The sequence below is a fragment of the Thunnus maccoyii genome, chromosome 17, assembly GCF_910596095.1.
Source record: "Thunnus maccoyii chromosome 17, fThuMac1.1, whole genome shotgun sequence".
Classification (NCBI taxonomy): domain Eukaryota; kingdom Metazoa; phylum Chordata; class Actinopteri; order Scombriformes; family Scombridae; genus Thunnus; species Thunnus maccoyii.
In genome coordinates this window covers 10,140,382-10,154,482 of record NC_056549.1, presented here as the reverse complement: position 1 = coordinate 10,154,482, position 14,101 = coordinate 10,140,382, and the positions used below count along the sequence as shown (strand labels likewise).

The 14,101-nt window shown below is 40.1% G+C and overlaps 1 protein-coding gene across 1 annotated transcript; it reads left to right on the top strand.

Moving 5' to 3' along the window:
- Positions 1-1,583: 1,583 nt before the first annotated feature.
- Positions 1,584-3,129, top strand: LOC121881841 (transcription initiation factor TFIID subunit 4-like). Its single transcript, XM_042389582.1, has 5 exons — positions 1,584-1,638; positions 1,722-1,777; positions 1,864-2,193; positions 2,390-2,987; positions 3,061-3,129. Exons 1-5 carry the CDS (start codon positions 1,613-1,615, stop codon positions 3,077-3,079), a joined length of 1,029 nt encoding a protein of 342 aa, XP_042245516.1. The 5' UTR covers positions 1,584-1,612; the 3' UTR covers positions 3,080-3,129.
- Positions 3,130-14,101: the final 10,972 nt, after the last annotated feature.

Below are 14,101 nucleotides of genomic sequence, written 5' to 3'. Positions count from 1 at the left end.
GGAGTGTATCTGAGTGTGTGCGAGAGTGTGTCTATGCACGTGTCACTTGCTGGCTATCCAAGGCTGTGTGACATTGCCTGATCTTTTCCTTGATACACAGCTCTAATCTCATATAAACAATCAGCTAAAGCTCTGCAGAGCAACAACACCTATCCACACAATAAGATTGCATGATATTGCTTCTTACAATTAAAGCATAATTGAGAATGCTGAATTATTGATCCATCATAATTGAGTTCTCTCCATTTGATTTGTATGAGAAACTAATATGATGCACAGAAAATCCAGCAGATTTGGATAAATTGCCTGAGAGTATTCGGGTTTGATACAAAGATCTGTAGCCTTTCCATTTGGTCTCCACTGGCCACTCAAAGACATAAATTGCAAGAGGGACAGGAGCTTTCCATTTTAATCATTTGAAAATTTGAGATTGCTGTCAGCAGATAAAATTAAACCATGTTAAGGAATTGGATGAGGCACATTAAAATGCGTACATAAAATCATTTTGCACAATAAGTGCCAATTTAGTCCATGAGTTTCATTCGCCACAGCAGACAGACAGGGCATCTGTACCAAAGACTGACAAGTGGATGCAGCTGGTGGCCTATGGCCCGAAGCATCCACATTATCACAGACGAGGGTTGTTAATGTTGGGCTGAATGGAGCCCCTTTTGAGATACAAAATAGCATTCTGATTAGAAAGCCAGGAAATACACATCTGAAGTGCCGGAAATTGTCACAATGTAGAACCATGGCACATTTGGCACAGTCTCAAGCTGGGTATAGAGGAGTAAGATCTTAATGAAGGGCTGTGCCACTATCAAACACATTTAGATTTCTTATATAGTAGTGCGGTTTGTCAGTTTCTTCAGGATATGTTCCTTAGGTCAGGACTTGGTCACATTTTTCTTTATTATTTTAGAATGTGACAAAAAAACGCTGCACTTTAGTTTTATGTATAATTGTAGCAACATCACATGATAGGCCTCTTGGTTCTGCCAGCACATCTGTTATAACTATATGGATCCTTCCTTCTGTCAAAATGTGTCTGTGATTTAATTTTTCCCGTTTGATATCTGCAAATAAGCAGACAATTAACAATTAATCAAAATGTGCACTAAGAGATTTAAGATTAAAATGATGTGCTCCAAGATGTGCTACAAGAACTGTATGATAGACAGGTCTGACCATGTGATGAATATCAAATCATTTATTAACAGTCTAAAAGGCTGAAAATATTTGTTATGATCTTATTTGGCCATAGAAAGAGAGAGAGAAAAAGAAAAAAAACTACAAATAATGCATACAAACAAAAAACACAAAGCAGGGGAATTTAATGTTGCTGAAAATAAAACTCACAATATCTGTAATGTAACACAACTAGTTTAGCACTTTGTAAAACATTCAGCATCTGCAAGAAAGGAGACAACTAGGACAGCTTTGATTTGCTCACTCTTGAAGTTTCAAATTGGGAGATTCACCGTCATTAGGATTAATCTGTCAGCAGCCGTGTATCGTTAGTTCATTATGTTCTGATTGGTCAGGGCAGGTCACTTGCGGCGTTTATAAACCCTTCACAGGGTCCTAGTAGCACAAGAGCTGTTCATTCACCATGATGGCTGTTTTGGTCTCTTCAGGGTAAGCAACAGGTTCTTTGTTATGGTTTGCCTGTTTTCTGCTCAGTAGTAGTTGAAGTTACATTTTTGTCTTTTTCCAAATAGGGCTTTGCTCCTTGTTCTGCTGACTGGTGCAAGTTACAGCTACCCTACTAAGAAAAGTAAAGTACTACTTTTTACATGTCTAAAGAGGTTAATTTTTTTTCTTTATCTATCTAAAAATGTATCTCTTATCTCCCTGTTACAGGAGGAGGTTTTGATTCCAGCGCCTCCTATAGCGGTAACTACGGTGCAAACCCTGGTTCTGCTTCTACTGGCTCTTACTGGGAAGTACCATCTTCTAATGCTTTTGCACCTGCAGCTCCTGGTTTTGAGGTTGCCTCTGAAACTGCTGTGGCTCCAGCTCACCCTGGAACTGCTCCAGGCAGTGGGCCTAATTACTATCAACCCAGTGTTCCGAATCAACCAACAGCTTCATACAGCTCTAACTCTTTTGCTCAACCTGCTCCATCAGGATCTGTTAGCAGCTTCCCTGCAGGCTTAGCACAGCCAAGTTCTTTCCAGCCTGCTCCTAAAGGTAACCGGTGTAGTATGGCTTTCCTTAAGAGTAAATGGTTAACTTCAACTTTTGGTGCCTTGTAAGGTCTGAACAGTTTAATTTGTGGGCAGTGCAATGACCCTATCTGAAATATCTTAGCAAATGTGCCTTACTAGTAAGAGTCCTTCAGTTAAACTTGTTACTGATATTAAATCCTTGTAAAATCTGCTCCTAGACATTGCCTGGGTAGTTGCTCCTCCTCATCCTTTCTCTGGTGAGGAAGCTTCTGAAAGACCTGAAGCCAGCAGCTTTGTCTCCAGAAAACCGGCCCCTGCCCCACTTGGCCCTAGCAATGTGAGCCCACCTGGCCCTCCTCCTCCAGTGTTCCAGGCAGGTGAACTTTCCCATATGGAGAACATCTATGAGCATGGCAACTTTGAATCTGAGACAGAAGACACAGGCTTCCAGCCACCACCTCCTGGTGTCCAAGTTTCAGCTGAACAAGGCTTCACTAGTGAACCTCAGCCATCAGGTCTAGGCAGAGGTTTGGTTGGGTATCCTCATTATGACTACATGTTCTTGACGGGCCAGTATCCTCCGGGCACAGTCACTCACTACAGCAGCAGCTTTGAGCAGGGGAGGGACCACTGGCAAGACGCTCACTACATAAAGTACCACTACCCCTCCAGCCCCAGTACTCAGCAGGTCAAGATCTTCCCAACTGAACCTGCAGCCCCTCAAGTCATGAAGCAGCCCAGCCAACCTACACAGCCACGTCGGTTTGTGCAACCACATCTGAGTAGCCCAGGAGCTGGATACAACACGCGCACAAGGTACTGTCTTGTTTAACCAGATTATCTTGCAGAATTTGAGAACTTCCTTTAATGCTGATTTCCTGTCTTTCAGGTTCGACATTAAAGCATGAATCCCTGCAGAGAAGTCTTCTGAATTCAATAAAGATCTGTGGAAATCTTATGTTTGCCTTGATTGTTTATAAGGTTGCCCAGCCAATAGTGGCATAAACGAGACTAAAGTGACTAGTTAAATGTGACCTACCTGGCCACTTATCTGTCAGTCTCTCAAGGTAGCAGCAAAGGGTATTTGTTGCCCAAATTAAGGACTAAGACTTCAAACCTTCTACTTGTACTGAAGGGGGTCTGTATGGGGAGAAATGTTTGCCATTAGCCCTCATGCAAGATTACATGTTCTGACCTGATCATGAGGGGTTGCCAGGAAAATCTCAAATGGCTGCCTTATGTAGCACTTTACAATTGTCACACTGGAAAGGTGCTAGCCTGACCATCAGGAGCAACTTGGGTTCAGTGTCTCACCCAAGGACAAACATGTGGACGGCGAGATCAAGCCAACATTAATGGACAAACCTACTCTAGCCACAGCTGCCCCTGCAATCTCAGTGTTATGCTCTGCCCCTTAACATGAAATTAAAATGCAATATGACCAAAGGAGTTCTTGCCTACTCATGTAAAGGTTTTGTGATTCATTTAAACCTATGAAATTCTAATACATGTCTCACAACAGACTAATAAAATGGCTGCATTGTCAGACTGCCAGCTCCAAGGTTCTGGTCAAAATATATAGAATATTACTTGTATATAACCTGTGCTTTTCCTGCTATGACAAATACAAATCTGTAAAAGGTCTGAATTCCATTTGTACTTAATACAGAACCTTAAAACTCAAAATGCATAAAATTACCTACAGTAGGTGTTTAGAGTAATGGTCATATAAAATCAGCTCTATAACTTAGTTCTTTCACGCCTCTGATACCTACTGTGATGCATTGCTGATCTGTAATGATGTCTGATTACCGAACCAGGATGTGAGAGCAAAGCACTTCAGGTTTTCATACCCAACTACCTCAATTCCAGCAGCATTAGAAAGATGTATGCCACTTATCCATCTTCTGATGCAATTTATACATTAAATAAAAGCCATACATTCTCAAACACATCTGGTGGATTAGGGTGAGGGCTGTTAAGGGCTGTCTGACTTTTTACCATGCTGTGAATAAAGGCGCATTCATAAACTAATCCCAACATCTCGGGGAGTCGTGATCTATAGTTTGGTTTGAGCTGTGGCTCAAACATTGGAATCAATACCCAATCTGTTACAGTGACATTGCCTGATGTCATTAATGGACAGTGGGCATCCTAATTCATATAACAAATCACCTCAGAAAGACTCTCCATTGATCTTTAATTAGAAGCAGCTGTTAATCACCTTTATGACTCTCCTCAGTGGCACCATAATGGTTTCTGTAGTGAAGCCACAGCAGTCTGTTTAAGCTAAAGAACAGCAGCATCAGCAGGGTGTGTTTACTGTCTGTGCTTATGTACAGCAAAACATAATGTTAATGGTTCTGCTCAGGTTTTCTGAATATTTTTAAATATTTTATCATTTGGATTTTTATAAAAATATAATTTACAATTGAGAGAGCAAGAGAATTACTCAGTTTTCTGTGTGTCCTCATATCTTACTCTGCCACTTTAACAACCTAAAATCCTCTTTTCTAATGGTCTTTTCAGGCATAGGGACAAACAATGACCCACAGGAGAGAAATGGCAATTACCTCCAGTAAGGTGCCCACTTCACACACCTGTCACAACACAGATGAACCCATCATAAAAGACTAGTGGAGAGGGACAAAAAACGAGGGAGTTCTCCCTCTGTGACCCTTCAGCTTTCATAGTCTCCCCTCTTTTCCAGCTCAACTATTAAGACATAAAGGGGTCAGTCCCCAGACAGCTCCATCCTCTACCCCTCCCTCACACACTTATCTTTGGCATAAACCTTGTTGTCTTCGCTTGCTGGCAGCCACTGAGCATCGCCATCAAAATCATAGCTGTGGCCTGTTTTTTATTTTGATTTTTAACGGTTATCATTTGATTTGTGTCTTCTCAGTGATGTTTTTTATTATTTTAATAATCATTCACAATTTTAATGAATAGTATAAAAGGATGATCAGTTTGAGATATTACATGTATTAGAGCTTGCAAATCATTTAATCGTTTCAGTGATTTGAAGCAGCGCTCCAAAACATATTGCATGAAGTATAGAAAAAAAATGAATATACATATTGCCATATGTTGTGATTTGGCATCTGGCGTCCTCCTGTGCGAGTTGATGTGAAGGTGGAATCTGGTTTGACTTAGCCATGTGGCAAATATAGGCCTAAACAAACATGTATTTCAGATGTCTGGCTGTAAAAAGCAGATAAAAGCTGCGGCAATATGAGGAAATAATTTGCTCATAAAATTCATAGATCTTCATACTCGAATGTTATTCCTTTAACTGTTTTATGGTTCCCTCTTAAGATAATGACACAGAAATAAAATCCCATGAGGAAAAGATCCAAGTTTTATTTACAGTTGTTCACATCAATATGATTTCTTTTGATGAGATTTGGTCATTTATTGTCAAATTTACTCATTTATCTGTCTAACCTCACACACTTCAATTTGAAGTGCACAAAGAACAGTAAATCCTTTATTCTCAGCAGAGATTCCTCACATTTGAATACCTTTGTGGTATGAAAACCATATCATTAAGTACACCGCAGAAATAGAGGAGGCATCAGATTCCATTACCATGTACAACTGCTTAACTCTTGACTTTTTTTTTTTCCAGAATATGTAGGATGTGTACAGACCAGTGTTAAAATCTACCCCCAGCCATTGCAAACGGCCCAATTGCCTTGTGATTAACGCACAATAAAAGAATGTGATGGCTTCAAGAAGCAGCAGGAAAAGCTGCCCAGTGAAAGATGGGTGTATGGCGCACTCTATAATTAAGCCAGTCTGCACTTGATGAAAGTAGATCACACTGGCGGGCCACGGCTTCACAGCCAGTTTGTTTTTACGACATAATTACAGTCCAAATCAAATGAGAAGATTTAATATTGCACCACGACGAGCATGTGTCCAATGTCGACAATGACACTGACCCCCCTGTGGCAAGGTGTGTATGTGTGTGTGAGTGTGTGTGTGTGTGCAAGGGGGGGGTGGGGGGGGGCAGGTCGGGCGTCAGGAAGCCGACAGCAGAGAAGCTTCCCCACCGCGGTAGCTATCTACCTGTGTCTGGGCCCACCTGGGAGGTCTGACACCAATGGAATTACACTGACAGTGGGACCCAGGGTATGGGAGAAAGAGAGAAAAAGAGAGTTTGTCTATGAAAATGAGAGAGGGGAGGAGCAGGAGAGAAGGAGAGGGGGTGGGAGAAGCAGCTATGAGGAGAGAAAGTTTATCTGGAAGGAATCAATCTAGTGAGAGTGGGGGAGGGAGAGGAAACAGAGAACAAAGGACAGAGAAATGGAAATAGATACAAGTGAGGTTATGACAGTCAGAGCAAGTGATGAAGAGACTGGAAGAAAAGAGAAGGAGACTTAAATATGCAGACAGTGAGGGTGTGGCTGGAGCGCAAAGATAAATAAACGTTTTGCTTGACTGTGTCTCCATGGCGAGGTGACGGCCAGTGTTTTGGAGGACTTGTGCAGTCACGACCCACTGAGTTGTTTTAGCAATAAAAACAGGATCAACTGAAGGCAAATCAGTGTTAAATGGAATCACATAAGGTGTCTCCCCAGTCCTGCTCACTCTTCTATGTTATCGGGCTCAAAAAAATAAAGGATGTTCTAATGTCTAATTGTCAAACATTGGATTCCTATACTTAAAAAATTGTCTGAATATAAGGGAGGCAATTATGGCAACGGAAAGTTGTCATTTCTGTTTCGAGATGTGTGCCGTTTTGATGCTCGACGACATGGTTGCGCCGTAAACGACCAAAACCTCCCACTGAGTGGCTTCAGTGTTTTTCCTCCCTCTGAAAAAGTCTGCATTTCCTGTCCTTTAGTTACACGCTCGACATGACCACAAAGCCTTTGTTCCTCTGGGTCAGATTCTCCCAGAAGAGAGAATCTTCCCAAGCCACAGCTGTTGAGTGACCACGCTCGACCACAATGCTCTCTGTCTCCTGACCACCCTTCCAAATTGCTCTCCCTCCATCCTCTCCTCCCTCCACCCTTCCCCTACTTCCCTGCCACTTTCCACCCATTTTTTCCCCCTGTTCCCAAGAGCAGCCAGCTGTGCCGGATTTACTCTGGTTGCTGTGTCGCAGGGCGAAGCCCAGTCTGCTTGTTGGGCGGGCAGCGTCATTTGACTGGATACTGGTCAGGGCCGGTAGATTAGTAACTGGATATCTACAGAGAGGCCAGTGGGGCCTGAGCCCTGTGATCCAGTGGAAAGTAGGGTCTCTGCGGTGGCAGTGTGGTTCTGTGTGGCCCAGGATGTGAACCGCAATCCCTGCTGACACCCTGTTCCCCGAGGACGTGGTTTTACTCCAAAGCATGATTTCCCATCTCCCTCTCCGCGACTCTCTGTCTGTGACTACAGGGCCTCTGCCCAGTGCTTTCTGGTGACGAGGATACGGCACCTCCTCACCACTGGCGCTCCAGGCCACTTTTCTCCCACGATGCTGGGCACATAGAGCACACACAGAGGGGGGCCTTCTCCTAAACAAGTTTAAAAGAGAGTCTTTTAACCTCATGTCACATGTGAACTTCGCGAGATGGGCTCGTGGCGGAGAAGTGGCCGGAATGGGTCTGTGAGCACACATTTGTGTGGCCTCTGATTATATGGATAGTAGCCTTTAAAAGAAATAGACAGTTCCGTATGAGAATAATTCTGCCAAAATAAGTTGTATAATAAGATGTTTGAGGTTGTAATATGATTTGCAATTTTGCAAGACAAATACACAACTTTATTTTCCAACATGTCAGTTTGATAAGAAAAATATGTGCAATGCCATACAAATTGCATCTTGCATGTATTTTAAATAGATAAATGCAAAGCAAGAAATAAACTGAGTAGAGAAGAGCATATGATATTATGCTTTAATTTTTTTTTTTTTTTTTTTACCTTTTTCTAATCATTAAAAACATCTGCAGCCACTAACAATCTGCAGAAAGTCATGCTAGTCCAATTGTTGTGTCAACAGTAATGCCATTGCTAGGATAAGAGCTGTGGGAATGTGACATCTTCTCAGCATGCACATTTATGCTGACCAGAAGACCAGAATCATCAACATGGTACCCAGATGTCAGCCTTCAGGCACAAACACACAGAGACACATTTTGGAAAGTCACAATCAGATCCTTCCTGCAAACACCAAACCCTCCAAACATCATGTGTGTAAGCAATTTGTAGCTGCTTGTTTGATTATTTTTAGAACATTTTGACGTAGCATATTTTTACATTGAATCATGTATAATACTGAGACACTGAGACACTTCATTGGTCGTTGTGTGTGGCGAGAGCTGGCGAGCATTGTGAATTCCTCCTGTTGTGTTCTCACACAAACCCGCCCTGCACATGCCTTCTTTCCTTTCTTTATTCCTCTATCTCCACGCTATTGTTGTGTCTCTCTTCTAGAGCTTGAGTAAGCACACACTCACACATATTTTCTGTATGTGCCTTATTTCTGTTATGATATCCAATGGCCTGGAGGCTTAAGCGAGGATGGGCTTGACTGTAGTTGGCCTGATATCAAGAAATACCTGATGGGTCCCCTTACTCCTGCCAGTACTCATTTATGAAGCATGAAACTGTCAACAGCTACCTTCCGAAATAAAGCCTGTGACTCACGTTCACAGTTGTGTTGTTGTTTTTTTTTTTTGAGCAAGGAAGTGCACTAGCAGTCTTCTCTGAAGTTAAATTCGGTAAGGAGCTTCATCAGTTTACTGGTACAGCAACACAATGTGAAATATTATTTGTCAGTTTCTTATAAAGATTCAGTAACTACAATTTGTCTGTGTCTTGTCTTGCCCAAAAGAACGTTTGGCCAAATAACTGCGAGCAAGAAAGATTCCTCAGTGACAGTGTGATAGGTATATCTTAAATTTCAACCATAAAAACATCATCTCAGATATCCTTAGACAGCAGACTAGAGCCAGACAACATCCACTGCAGTTTACATTCCCTCTAACGATTGAAAAAACTAAGAAGGGGAGCACCCCAGCAGGCGAATGGTTACTGCACATGCCATATAACTGCAACACCCCTGGCTTGATTCCAGCTAGAGACCCTTGTTGCATGTCATACCCATCTCTCTCTCTCACCCTTTGTTTACTTTCTGCCTCTTTGCTGCCCACTGTCCAATAAAGGCAAAAATGCCAAAACAAATAATCTTTAAAAAAAAAAAACTAAGAAGAAGCAGCTTTAATTGTGTGTTTGATTTCACAGGTGTCATGTTATCTGGCTTATATCTATGAAAAATTTGAAAATGTGGCTGATGATTAATTCAGCATAAAGGTATAATGTTTTAAATATAATGTAGTGAAATATTTTCTGCAACATCAGTAAACAAAACTGTGAAGCAGCAAAATATTAATGTTAAATTGGCAAAGCAAAAAAAATGCTTAGTGCCTTCAGTAATGTGACACAAGACATCACCAATGTAAATGTAGTATCTTGAAATATTTTGTGTCCAGTATTATAAACTTTGAAAAAAAAAAAAGTCATGGATGCAGGATAAATCATTGAATTGTTCTAAATGAGTCAACATGAACAACCTGGCTTTCTTTGCTCTAAGGCCAAAAATTCCACCGATATTCATTACAGAGGTGCTCAGACATGATTTTAGGAGGTGAGTCATTGTTTTGATATATACAAAATAGAAAATAGGCAAATACATTATATGTCGTATGCTTTGAATAGTTTTTGCACATATCTTTTTAAGTCTACATCGTGGGTCAGCCTCTGTTGTTTGGCATTTTGCATAAAAAATTAGGTTTTTAGGTTTCAGGCCCTGAAGCTAACATCAGATTAGAGGTCATACTAAATTATTAGCAGCGGTTTCTGGTGGTTTGTTTGTAACTTTATTGATAGCTTAAAAATGCATGAATCATTTGTGTGGGATGTAGCTACAGTATATAGCCTTGTTTCCAGATCATGTTGGCTAAAATAATACTGTAATTTTCCCTTCATCCCCTTTAGAAATTGATCAAATATATTTTTCTGTTTTTTATAGATGTGGTATATTAAAAGGAAAGGAATTGGCTAGCTTGTTGGTATAGCAACACTAGGCTTAAATTGTAGGATTATTGCTGATCACTAAAACTATTAATGGCTCCTATAGTAATATGCATAGTGTGTAAAACATGTATAATTGCTATTTGTGGTGCAATAATGTGCAGCAAAGAAGATGAAATAATCATAATGAAAGGTTGCTTCAATCATAGAGCAATTGCAACATTTATTGAAGTGTTGGCTTTCTTGTATTGATTTTTCAACACATTACAAAAATACATATATGCTCAAAACAGCAGATGTGTACTGTTCTGAAATCACTTTTTTCACAATGATGCACTCCCCCCAAAAAGAACAAGGAAACTGTTTTGTACAAAGAGCGAAAGTGAAAGTTGTGAAAAGTGAAATATGAAAATGTATTTTAAAATTACAGTTGTAAGTGCCATCACAAGACCTTCAACCAACCATGAGGAAAAAACAGCAATAAACATGATGTCCATGAATGTCTCATAAGATTGATTTGGAAAAGCCTTCCCGCACAGACCATTGTATTCCCCTGCCGAAGGTTCCTCCTTTAGGATCATCCCATTCTTCAAATTTTTTTTTTTTTCTCATTTTGTTTTACATCCACTTGGATAGCTTGGATAGCTTAACCAAACCAACAACAGGAAACGGCATTCAAAAAATTTAAAAAATAAAATATAACATACACACAAAAGAATAGACAGATACTCATAATGGCACCACTCTTGTTAGAAAAAATAATAACCTGGCATGATTCTGTAATATTACATTTAAAAAATTCTCTTCCCATACAGTGAACAAGTAATCATACAGAAACATATTCATGAAGATAAAATCCCTCCACCAGGATAATCATACAAAACTGCTATGGCATTCAAAAACATTTGAGAAAACAATACTTTAATATCATTTTAAACACTTACACAGAGTATTTCATTTATGGCATACTTCAACACTGTAAACATATTGTAAGACTGAATGTCCATGTGTGATTTGGATCTCTGTCAGGGTTTCACTGTTCATCATTTAAATGTGATATATTTCATAGTTGTATGGCTCATTTTGGCCTAAATCTGAGTTCTCCTGAAATGAACACACTGTGCATATATAACAGGATCTTGATGTTGCACGCATGCATCAACGTGTGTAAGAAAGTTGAACATAGCTTTTCAGCCAATCTTACTTTTCGGGGTTGCAGCCCGGTATCACAGCAGTTCGTGAAATAGTCAGAAAATTTAATCTATAGATTCATGTACATGGAAATGAATTTTCCATTTTTTCATGACACTCAGCACGACTTTCAAAGAGCCTGTCAAGTGGCGCAGTTCAGATGACGTCTGTATAAGGTGACACATTTCTATGTTAGGTGGATGGATAGATCTTAACTTGCAAAAAGTGGACTTCAGTGGACTTTGCTGCAGGGCACCCCTCCCATTTCCAAAAAACATAGAAACATAACTACATTTGTCGTGGTGTTAACTGTTTACTGCCATGACAACGAAGGTTGCTAGTAGTAACTTAAACCCACACCGCGTTTCAAGTGATCATTTTAACCCAAACCAGGCTCTTTCCCTAACCCTAACCCAGTGGTTAGGTAGTGAACCTAACCAGACCTTAACCACAGTGTTGTCACACCATAAAACATAATTATTTAAGTGATTTGTGATTTGTAACGGTTTTGGAAAGCACAGACAAATTATGTTGTGCTGCCGATTACTGCCGATAGAGGCGCCAAATTAGAAAACACTTCAATGGGTCGTACTGGAGTGTGTCGTACTACTGAGTCCCAACTGAGAAAAAAAAATGTGGTGCAAGCACGAAAGATAGGCTAGTTCGATTCGAAATACATTAGATTGAAAGTCGCGCAGGAAAAAATGGAAAATTCGTGTCCATGTACACAAATCTATAGATTAAATTTTGTGATTATTTCACAACCTGTTGTGCTACTGGGTGGCAATTCACCAAAATATATTGAACTAGGCTGTATCTAAATAGCATACGGAGAGCTGCTGACCTCAACATCATTTCCCGTATAAAATCACAAAGAGAGGAATTTGCATTGAAGGTACAGTATATTCTTTTTCCTATCAAAACAAAATGGCGCAGACAAAACCTGACAATAGGCCAAAAAATCAGGTCAAAGTTTCAAGTGAAGATGATTTTGACGATTGAGAATTGCAGTACTGAAATGAAAGATGTAGTCTCAATCTACTTTCATGTGGCTTTTGCTGTCTCCCTCCCTCTCACGCTTGCTCTGTCTCACTCTGATGGTCTGTTATAAGATGTGGCCAGTAGATGTGCATTTGGGTACAAAAAAAAAAAACACACTCACACATTTCATATGCTTCCAATTTCATTTGAATGACTCTTCTCCATGGTCAAGGTCTTGCTCTCTCTCCCTCCATTTCTTTCTCACACTTCTTCATTTCTCAGTTCCAATCTTTCATTTTTACTATAAGAATAGCCCCTACTCAAGGTCGCCCGGCCATCCCCCAGTGCAGCTGTGCTCAAAATTATCATAACTCATATAGCTTTTCTTTTTTATTCCAGATTCATTTCAGGATGAACGATGCAGAAAATAAAAGCCATAATCCCCAAAAGTCACGAACATGCACACTGTCTCAAAATCTGTTACTGGGAGTTAAACCCATATCACTTTGTGAGGCGAATGAACAGGCTTCCTTTTAAAAGCCGCTCTAATGCATGAATCTGAGCTAGTGAACTGTGAAAAGACGCCGTCGGAGAGAGGCTTAGAGCACACTGCAGAGGGAAGAACACACACGCTAACACATATTGATATGAATTTCATTTGATACCATTTTGTGGCTCCTAAGGGGGCACAGCAAGTCAACCTGGGTCACAGAGAGCTGCTACGCCAGATACGAGAGGAAGATAAAGATTGATTCAGAAAGTGTTACAATTGTTGAAGTAGCTTTAGTTTAACAAATTGTCTTTGAGTAAGCACACATGGGGTGGGGGAGTGGGGGTGATAATCAAGTGGGTCTGATAAAGCAATAATGTATGGTAGTTACATTTACTGTAGCATATACTGTGGATGATGCAAGCAGCTGGTCTTTTGATTGTTTAGGTTTAGGCCATCTTTCACGTACAGTCGGGGCTACTTTAACACATATAAAAAAAGAATATATTTACAAACCATAAACAGGACTGTTCTCCTTCTCACATTAATCACAAGTAGTCTTAACTTATTCAACATATTAAATATGGGGGTTTAATCCTACATCGGGAATGTACTGAGCATCAGTTAAGGGTAGGCTACCTCCAATAAGTGCAACCTTTATTTATGTCCTGACTGAAGCGAGGACAGCAATGCAGTAACTGCCTTTTGAAATTATCCACATGCCAATATGTAAAAGGACAAATTCCCTGAATAAATTAAAAGTAACTTATCAGGTCTTTAAGATAATGTTGGATTTTTAAAATCCAGCACGGTGTTTTATTGTCAGGCTGACATTCAGTGCTTTAGGCCTGCATGAGGGAATGGATTGTAGTCCGCTGCTGCAGTTAATATAGAAAACAATTATCGTTACTTTTAAAAGCTAACGGCTTCACACAATTTTACTCTCACATGATAATAAGCTTCCTTAAAGGAAAAAACTAAATTTGTGTTAAGGGTGACTGCTTTCCAGTTATCGCATTTTAGAAAAAAAAAAAAAAAAGTTTTTAGCACATTTCAAAACTAACTCCATATGAAATCCCACAAAGATGTACCTGCACATGCCAAATATCATTACAAAAATCCAATAAATACAGAAATTATTGCACAGTAGAAAGGCTCCATGGATTCCTAACTGATAAAATCCTCAGACAGTTTTGCCAAGAAACACCAAGTTTCAGACAAGTTCTCATTAAAGTTTCCC

Excerpts from the sequence above, each read along its gene's own strand:
- LOC121881841 (XM_042389582.1), top strand. The coding sequence starts at position 1,613 with ATGATGGCTGTTTTGGTCTCTTCAGG. Across the intron at positions 1,639-1,721 it reads GCTGTTTTGGTCTCTTCAGG|GGCTTTGCTCCTTGTTCTGC; the intron begins GTAAGCAACAGG and ends TTTTCCAAATAG. Across the intron at positions 1,778-1,863 it reads CAGCTACCCTACTAAGAAAA|GAGGAGGTTTTGATTCCAGC; the intron begins GTAAAGTACTAC and ends TCCCTGTTACAG.